General features: G+C 35.8%; 1 protein-coding gene across 1 annotated transcript; it reads left to right on the forward strand.

Annotated features, from left to right (window-relative positions):
- Window positions 1-742: 742 nt before the first annotated feature.
- On the forward strand, window positions 743-9,975 carry LOC140885295 (uncharacterized). Its single transcript, XM_073292256.1, has 15 exons — window positions 743-943; window positions 1,086-1,180; window positions 1,300-1,413; window positions 1,783-1,887; window positions 2,003-2,074; window positions 4,752-4,864; window positions 5,063-5,194; window positions 6,321-6,389; window positions 6,701-6,788; window positions 6,907-6,978; window positions 7,069-7,169; window positions 7,730-7,847; window positions 8,318-8,377; window positions 8,495-8,605; window positions 9,524-9,975. Exons 1-15 carry the CDS (start codon window positions 784-786, stop codon window positions 9,632-9,634), a joined length of 1,521 nt encoding a protein of 506 aa, XP_073148357.1. The 5' UTR covers window positions 743-783; the 3' UTR covers window positions 9,635-9,975.
- The last annotated feature ends 2 nt before the right edge of the window (window positions 9,976-9,977 follow it).

Here is a 9,977-nt window from a genome sequence, read left to right on the forward strand (position 1 = left end):
ACGTTAATATGTACGAATATAAAACATACTAGTGAAATTAGTAGATAAATTGTTAAAAAATGTACAATTGTCAATAAACATTAAACAAAATTGTGTAATTACATGTCAAAATTATGTAATTATCGGTCAAACTTGTGAAATTAATGAATTCATATGTTAAAATGTGTACGATTATTGAACAAACTTGTGAAATTAGTGGATCAAATGTTGCAACATATACGATTATATGTAAAAATTATGTAAATTTTGATCAAAATTATGTAAAATTAGCAACGAAAAAATTATTTAACTGTCTAATTTTTTTTACAAACATAAATGTTAAAAATACAAATAAATGAGTTACAAACAAAAATGTATTATGGAATTGATAATCAGCATATTCTCTTATGTATCGCATCCTGAATTTTTGCGGCACGCAAATGCGCGCTGCGAAAAGGGTTTTCCACAGCGTGCAGCGCGCTGCGAAAACATCTTTCCGCAGCACAAGTTGAATCGACGCAAGCATGAGCAATCTTGGGTCGACCCCAAGCAGGTCGACCCAAGATTGCTCTGGGTCGACCCAAGATCTTACTTGGGTCGACCCAAACATTAAGAAAATTTGGTTTTTAAAATTTATTAATTTTTTTTTATTTTTTATTAAGTAAACAGAAGGACATACACGTAAATTACATGTCCAATCCTTTTTTTTAAATTGGATAGATTTCACTCCCTTTTACCTAAATATCCCTTGGAGTGTGTCGGTACGTTTGCCTCGTCTAGACGTTTTAGGAACAAGAGAAAATAATGGCCACATCAATGGAGGAGGAGACCACCACCACAGACGCCGCCGCGGCGGCCACCACCACCACGAGGAATCATAGGAAAGAGGTTATCCGGTTGGAGAGAGAATCCGTCATTCCGATTCTCAAGCCCAAGCTCATCGTGCACTTGGCTAACCTCATTCGTACGTATTAATTTGTGCGCCTTTTTGCTTTGCCCGATTATTTTAATCTTCTCGATCGATTTAAACCATTTTGTGGTGAAAATGCTGTTTTAATTTTGATAATATCTGAATTCGAGCGCTTTGTTTCGACAATTGCTTGCAGAACATAATTCTGATCGTGCCGAGTTTTTGAAATTCTGCAAGAGAGTTGAATACACAATTCGAGCTTGGTACCTCTTACAGTTCGAGGATCTTATGGTGATTTCCTTCAAACTTCTTTGTTTTTTAGCTGCTGATTATACGGACATTATCATACTTTTCTTCTTCTTCTGGGTTACGTTCCATAATTTGTTTATATCCTTATTATTTGATTACAGCAACTCTACTCCCTCTTCGATCCTGTACACGGTTCGAAAAAATTGGAGCAGCAGAATTTAGCTAAGGATGAAGTTGACATTCTTGAACAGAATTTTTTGACCTATTTATTCCAGGTAACGTGGCATCAGGCCAACGGGTGGAGGCTCATTTCTGATTCTGAAATTCAGAAACCTTGTCATCATGGTCATATATAAGATTCCACAAATAAAAATCCGTAATGTTAAGTATACCTGCCTATGATTTTGCTGCAGACCACCATCCGTTAAGTGGTCTCAGCTATCACTCTCTAGTTAGGAGTTTACTTTACAGTTGGGACTAAACTTTATACTCTTCTGCCAAATCTGTCTGTCCTAGGGGACCGGGGGGGTGGGGTGGTGGAGGGGGGATTGGAGAGGGGAAATAAAATCCTGGAACAACCTTTCTCTTTTTGTTTCTCCTGAATACTTTTTTGCAGGTTAACTACAATTTATTTGATCATGCAGGTTATGGAAAAGAGCAATTTTAAGTTAGCCACTGATGAAGAAATCGATGTTGCACAGTCAGGGCAATATCTTCTCAATCTTCCCATTACCGTCGATGACTCGAAGGTGAAACTGTAAACATGAGTTTCATTGGAAGACACTGTGCAAAAATAAGATTATTCCACTCACATGCATATACAAAACAATATTTGTTCATGTTACAATTGTTTTCTGAATGCAGCTTGATAAAAAGCTTTTGAAGAGTTTTTTTGAAGCACATCCTCATGAAAACCTCCCCAACTTTGCTGATAAGGTCTGTCTGTCACTCACTCTCTCTCTCTCTCTCTGCGGCATAATGCTAAAGGGTTTTTTGAGATGAATATCATTTTGATCCTTATATAATCTTGACTCTGGAAAAATTTTCGGTATTCCTTAAATTTGACCTTTCTAATTACTATTCTCAATTTGTTGTCACCAACATAAATTTGTTGCACTTTATGTAGAGAATGATAAATAAAGAAAAAGAGAAATTAGATTATATAAAAATCTTTAATGATATTTCATAATGATTAATGAATGAAATGTTCAAATTATATAAATGCAACTGAAAAAAGAAGAAAGGATTAGCAAATTCATGTAAACAAGTAAAGAAAATAATAACAAGATCAAACAGCAATCATCTAATAAAATCGAACAGATTGTAAATCAACTTATCTATCTTTGTTATGGATGCAACTCCAAAACTTATTCTTGAAGGTTTTCAACACCTTGCCTCAAGCTGAACTATATATATTTATGAGAAACAATAATATATTATATACGATAAAGATATGATTACAGAAAGCTGACAAGAGGTCCGCGAATGACAAAAAGAAAATACCGACTCCCTAATCATATCAACAGTAAGCAAAAATCCAATCTCTCAATAAATCTGAGATGGAAACATTCTTAAACTCTTTTAGAGATCTACTCCATGTAGTATTCGTAATCTTGATCTTTTCCCAACACTCTTACTCTTATACCGTTAATTTGGTATTTTCGAAGATTCTTCCATTCCTCCCCAACCACACCGACCAGCAAAAACCATGAACCACCATCGTCCAAAATAATCTCCCCCTCTTGCCTAGAAGATATCCAAGATCCGTTGCGAATAAATCCTGCGTTGATCTTGGTGTTACCCACATTAATCTCATCTCCCTCAAAGCACTACACCACAATCCATACGTGAAAGGACAATGTATTAGCATGTGATCCTGAGTTTCCTTCTCTTTTCGACAAAGCACACACCAATTTAGACTCAAAGCACACGAAGGCCATCGCCTCTGCATCAAATCCGAAGTCGGCTATTTACCTAGCACTGCTGACCACGAGAAAACTTGAATCTTTGTTGGGATCGGCACTTTCCAGATAACGTTAAAAAAAAAAAGCACGGGAGAACCACTATTAGGAAAGAAAGACTCAAAAAAGATTTGACTGAGAAAAGACCCGAAGAATCCGCGCCCCACACTCTTAAAATCGTCAGCCCCATCAATCAATCTAACCCTTATCAAATCTCCTAACAGTGAGGTTAACTCGACTATTTCCTGATCCCTCAAATCCCTCCGAAAATGAATGTCCCATGAAAAGGGGACGTTAGTCAACGAATTGTCACGAATCACAAAATGAGAAATATGCATATTATGTGCAGAAGAAATCTGAAACAAAGAAGGAAATAACTCCCGAAACGTGGAATCCCCCCACCATCTATCTTTTCAAAACCTAACTTTGGTACCCCTTTAACCACGGTCCTCACTAAAGAATGAAAAGTCTGGTAAGATCTTGAGATAAACTTCCATGGACTCGTAAACGTTACATTTCTTGCCAAATCACCATACCAACCGTTATCTTGTAACCCATACTTGCTCGTAATGACTTTCTTCCACAAACGGAAAACCTCCACCACCATTTCCCCGGCAAAGCCCTATTTCTCAAACCAAGATTCTCTATTCCCAAACCATATATTTTGATCATTCATGGCTTTCCAATTAGCTCTATAAAGCTTGGTTTTGATAAATCTTTTGCATGGTGGCATCATTTCAACCTACCTTTACAGGCATTATCCCCATGATAGATCCTAGGGTCATCATTTATCAATACATGTGGGGTCCACTAAAAAATAATGGACCCCACATTTATTGATAAATGTCAACCGTTAGATGTATGTCGAGGCAGTGCCTGTATAGATAGGATCTAACTTACCTGCATGGAGGTCTACAACTTGTTGCCTGATTGGAATATAATTCATCCACATAATGCCACTTTCTATCCTTTTCTTTTGGAAAATGATTTAGTGTTTATCAATCTATATGTGTTTAGATTAGCTGCATTAATTGGATTGTGAGCCACTCACATTTTTTCCTTGTTACCTCAATACATCATCGGACCATCCAAAGTTGCTTTCAAATTCTTCCAATATTCTTTAACCGGGTACCATCCTTGTGCGGTAGCACGGAATTCAAATTTGGGACCACTCCTTTGCAAAAACTGATTGTCTATCGCTACTCTTAGTTGTCTTATACATATGCACATACTAAAATTACCTAATGCTGCTCGTCTGACAAGTACAGACCCGACCAAATCTGCATCTATTTAAATTTTTTATATTTCTTTCATGATGGTATTAAAAAGCAAATTTTTCCTTGGAATGCATTTAAGATATATACGGATTCTATGAAAGAAATCTTGCTTAGTGTAGTTGCCTTTCAGCAAGTTCGAGAGGGTATTCTTGTAAGCTACTAACAGCATTATCTGAGAGTTATCTACTCCATGATTTTGACCTAATTCATTTCTTGTCATCTCATTTATGTTCTACATCCTGTTAGTCCCACGAAAATTTGAAGTATGATCTGTGAAAAATTAGTTTCAAGTGAAGTACTTTGTTTTTGCTTCATAATCAATTTTAATATGCACACAACATTCTAATATTGTATTTGTGCTCATTTTGTGTTTAGTATATAATCTTCCGACGCGGGATTGGCATTGATAAGACCACTGATTATTTTTTTATGGAGAAAGTGGATGTGATCATTGCACGTTTCTGGTCATGGATTTTGAGGAAAACCAGGTGATTGACTGCTTACGATTTATTGATAATAGCAATATAAAATACTAGGGCATTGATACAAGTACATGTAAAATGCAGGTTATCTGTTCGGGGCTCTATTTGGCACTTTTGTCTTCCCTTTTGCTTACAAAGTATATTTGCTGCATCCTTCCATGTTTATCTAAACTGAACTTGAAGCGATCATTTTTTTTAATATAGGTTAGAAAAGGTATTACGGAGGAGGTCAAGCTCACGCCATAAAAAGGATCCAAAAAAGGATGATGAAGTTATCTCTGGGAATGTAAATGAATTAGAAGTTGAACGCATTCGCCTCGAGAACATGGAAACCAGGTTTGAAAATTTTCTTATTCCTAGTTCTTATGGTCTTTTACCTTTTTTCTCTTATCCTTCAGTTATTTTCTCTCTACTCTCATTCAACTATTGAGATTTTTTTCTTTTAATGTTATACACTCAATAGAACGGAACTTAATCATGGAAATTTTTATACGTGTTTAAGTTTTTAAATAAATTGGGCATCAATTTGTAATTCATTCTGATAATGTTTCCTTTAACTCCTCGTGTGTTCCTTACAAGTATCTAGGCTTCCCTGTATTTTCTCACGAGGGACTCAGGCTGCCTTTTATCCTAGAGGGATTATTTTTCCGTCCTCAGTTGTTTTTTCCCTACGAGTACCATTACCTTCACCTTGTACATAGAAACATATATTTTCTTCAATTTTTCAGGTCCATTTCATAGGCCAAATCATCTTTTTACCACGAAATCATAGCTCAACAACATTTTCCACTGTCTACATTTCTCCAGCATTCCCATGGAATTGGCAGTATGCACTGTCAATAATTTCCAATCAAATCAACTTTGGAAAATTATTATACAAACACCATCTATTAAATATACTCTCTCAAATTTATTAATAATTTGAGATGGAAAAATACGAATTCTAACAGAAAATAGCTTAATATTAACATGCTTTTCCATCTTTTGAATATTCATGAACATAGAGTTGAGTTATGCTAAACTGTTAATTTCAGCATGTTGTATAATCATGGTTCGCAAAAACGGTCGCGGAACGGGAACGGCAGCTGCCGCCACAAAGTTCCGGGTGAAAACGGTTGATTAATATAACGCTGTTCTTATTTAAAATATCGGCGATTTCGCGGACGTCGCGGAACGGAACGACGATTTCACGGATTTCGCGGCCATCACGGAACGTTTTATGTAATTTTTTCAATTTTTTTGAATTAAAAATATACCAAATTATATAATTATTTATATTTTTATTATTATTATTAAAATACTCCGCGACGATAACCGCGACCGTTCCGTGAAATATCAATGGAACTGGAACGGCAGCCTCCGCGACGCTCTCCGCGACCGCGATTGCGAACCATGTGTATAATATATATTATTTGTATATTGATAAGAGTATCTTCTTAATTGTTTTTATTGTATGATTCAGCTTTCGGAATTTTCTGAGCAAAATTACAATTCAAGAACCCACTTTTGATAGGATCATTGTTGTCTACAGGTAATATCTGATATCTTGTTAATGCATACGATTCACATTCTTTTGCAAATTTTTTCTTGTAATTTTCATGTTCGCCATTATGAAAATTCTCTAGATGAGTGCATCAGTCTATAAGATCATTGTCTGAAAGAAACTCATGAACAACCTATTTGACATTCTTCTTCTCAATGTTATTCATTGGTTTTTACCCAAGGTGGCGTGCTTACCAACAGCTTACACTAATTTGAAGATCTTGGGTTTGTATGAACAGCAATTGTCTATCCTTTGTTATAAGTTAGGCTGAAGGTTAATGGAAATTAGTTGTTGTGTAGGAGAGCTACTTCCTTGACAAAGCCAGAACGAGGCATATTTGTGAAGCATTTCAAAAACATCCCTATGGCTGATATGGAAATTGTTCTTGTGAGATATATTTTTTCCTTGTACTTACCTCGTTTCCATTTGTACTATTTTGTCTACTACAATCATATTGAATTGCAAAGGCATTAACCAATTTCAAACTTTTGTTCTCTTTTGATAGCCAGAGAAAAAAAATCCGAGTTTAACCCCGATGGACTGGGTTAAATTTATTGTATCGGCTGTGGTTGGACTGGTTAGCTACCTCATGACATTAATAATCGTTAGTTGGAGTATCCTAAAAACATTAATGTTTTTGATATGCATGTGTCATGGACTCTTCCAGGTTGCTGTAGCTGGTTCTATTGAAATGCCCAAAGCTGACCTCTGGGTCATGTTTGCTATCCTTTCTACGGTGATTGGTTATTGTGCAAAGATATACTTCACGTAAGCGTTCCTTTCATTAGATTTTGATACTTGTAAATTATATTATTCCGTTGAAAATACTAAAAATCTGAAATCAGTCTGCAAGATAAACTGTTTACTGGCGTTAATCTCTTCGAGAGGAACAATATGTTATTTGTAAATCATAAACATAAATATCCACCATGGGTGTCCCTTAATGGCCATTTCTGGAACTTCAGGATAAAATAGGTCCCATGTCCCTTAATGGTCATTTCTGGAACTTCAGGATAAAATAGGTTCTCCATGTCCAGTGGAATTTTCGAATACTGTTTCGTGATAACTTCTTGCTTGCTAGTACTTGACCATGTAATGAACTGAACCACACTCTACTCTTAAAACTTTACTGAGAATTAGAACGGGCCAACCTTTTCCATATCATGTGGCAGCTTAAAATGATCTTCTCCATCCATCATCCTCATAGTCTTTAACATGAATTGTCTGATTATTTGATATTCTATGGTTGCATCAATATTTATTGCCCTACATTGCCTTTTTATTGTTAATTCTATGTTTCTAACTAAAGTTTGTTTAACTACCCTTAGGTTTCAGCAGAATATGGCTACATATCAGAACCTAATCACACAGTCGATGTATGACAAACAACTGGATAGTGGAAAGGGCACTCTTCTCCATTTGTGTGATGATGTTATTCAACAAGAAGTAAGTTGTAAGAATGTTCTTTTTTAATTAAAAGTTGGTAGCCAACTTATACTTGGTTTTTTTTGGCCAAAAAGAAAAATCCGTCTATAATGTTTTGGTGGGCTTGTTTAAACAACTTTGCAAACTCGATATATGGGGTACAACTCGTGCAATATAATAATAGCTTACATTCATCAAGTAATAATCGCAAACAAGTGTCTGTTAACATCATATTGTTTTTTCACTCTGTTTTTTGTGAGGCTGACAAGGCTCAAGAAATTTATCGACTCTTCCAATGGAAATGTACTGACTTGCTTGGCAGGATATAGGAAGTTTTGTTTATACATGTGGCTCATTTGGTTTTTTGTATAATTGTTTTCCATGTTCGTTCATGAATTTCAAATATGCTAAAATCCATGTTTCTTAATGACATATGCTGCCATTTATTTAGATGCTTCCTACTGCGTAACCTCCATGTTGCAAATGTGCAGGTAAAGGAGGTCATTATTTCATTCTTCATACTAATGGAGCAAGGAAAGGCTACTCTAGAGGTTCGCAGACTGTTGGGCTGGTCGTATGGACATCATGATGTTTATGTGCCTGTTTGATTTCGAGTTTGAAATGCTTAGATCTACAAGTACTGACATGTCATTTTTATTACACAAAAGGATCTTGACCGGCAGTGTGAAGAGCTGATACAAGATGAATTTGGCGAAGAATGTAATTTTGATGTTGATGATGCAGTTCACAAATTGGAGAAATTAGGCGTTGTTTGTCAGGTGAGATTCTTTTCCATCTGTTTTGTGGGGAGTCTAGGGGTGTCCCCAGATACAAAACTAGGGTTGAAATTAAATTTAAAAAATAATACAGAAAAGGCTTCGAGCTTTGTAACGTATGTTGCTGACGTGACCATTTTGCCCCAGGCATTCCCTGCAACTATTCTCGTGCACAGGCACTGTGTGCCACTACACAAACCATTTAGTTTACTGCTGTTTGAAATAACGTCATTTTTTGGGGGCTCAGTTTAAAGGCTTAAAATCGTGCACAAGACATGTTGGAGGGCAAAATATATTTTGATTGATTTTGATCGTGATCAAGTTTTTTGTTTTTTCATTTAACTTGACCATAATTTTGTAAGCTGGTTGAAAACGTCATGAGTGAAAAATAATCACTAGAGTTTTTGAGTATAGAAAGAAAAGTGTGGTGGCCCAAGTCTGGAGAAAAAGATTAAATTGACCATTTTGATTTGAAATTGAAAGGTGCAGTGGCAGATGTCACTTCTACAGAGTGGCAGTGCCTGTAGATGTGGAAAGGAGGAAATTAGAGAAAGAGGTTAAGGGTTTTTAAGAAGGTTGAGTTTTTAAGTTTAATTTTGAATCTGGTATTGTAGCTAGCCAGGGTCCAAATATAAAATAGAGGAAGAAAGAACGATACAGAAATTAAAAATAAGAGAGAGAGAGAGAGGATGATGGGAGTTGCAGAGACTCGTTGATTGTTATATAATTTAGTTTCTACATGTTCTTCAATGATGATGATGGTTCACTCAGGGTTTAACCCCAGTTTTGAGTAAAGCCTTTTTTACGCCTTAAATTTTCATGGTGGTTTTGGCAATGCTAATAGGCGTTGAAGATGTGAATATTTCAAGTAAGGCTTACTTATTTTTAACATAATAATAACGGAGTGATTGTTTATTTTAGGATACAATTGGAAGGTATTATTGTGTTGGCCTAAAGCGTGCCAATGAAATTATCGGTACTACGACTGAAGAACTTGTGCTGAAAGCTAAACAGGGTTCTGGTAATTCTTGATCCTTCACTGAATGTCGGGCTACAGTAATTCTTGATCCTTCACTGAATGTCGGGCTACAGCTGCCAAAATCAAAGATTGATTGTTTACTGTGTGTATATTCTTTTCCTTTGCTTATTAATCATGTTTCGGTTTGAGGATATGCTCGAGTTTATTTAATGTTAGTTGAAATTGATTTTGTAAATTAAGTAGAAGTTTTGTTTGTTTTATATGAGGTTTTGAGATGAGTAGTAGACATGGAGCTTCGACTTGCGCAGTCATGTAATAAGAGTGTATCTGGAGTAATTTAAAATTATGAATTTAAAAATGATATCAAATCTAATGTAGTTACGTGGATTGTTCTGA

This window comes from Henckelia pumila, chromosome 2 (genome assembly GCF_033568475.1).
Source record: "Henckelia pumila isolate YLH828 chromosome 2, ASM3356847v2, whole genome shotgun sequence".
Classification (NCBI taxonomy): domain Eukaryota; kingdom Viridiplantae; phylum Streptophyta; class Magnoliopsida; order Lamiales; family Gesneriaceae; genus Henckelia; species Henckelia pumila.

Bases quoted from the DNA above. Each gene is read 5' to 3' on its own strand.
- LOC140885295 (XM_073292256.1), top strand. From the start codon at position 784: ATGGCCACATCAATGGAGGAGGAGACCACCACCACAGACGCCGCCGCG. The intron at 2,075-4,751 runs GTCTGTCTGTCA...TTTTGTGTTTAG, and splicing joins TCCCCAACTTTGCTGATAAG to TATATAATCTTCCGACGCGG. The intron at 5,195-6,320 runs GTTTGAAAATTT...TGTATGATTCAG, and splicing joins CTCGAGAACATGGAAACCAG to CTTTCGGAATTTTCTGAGCA.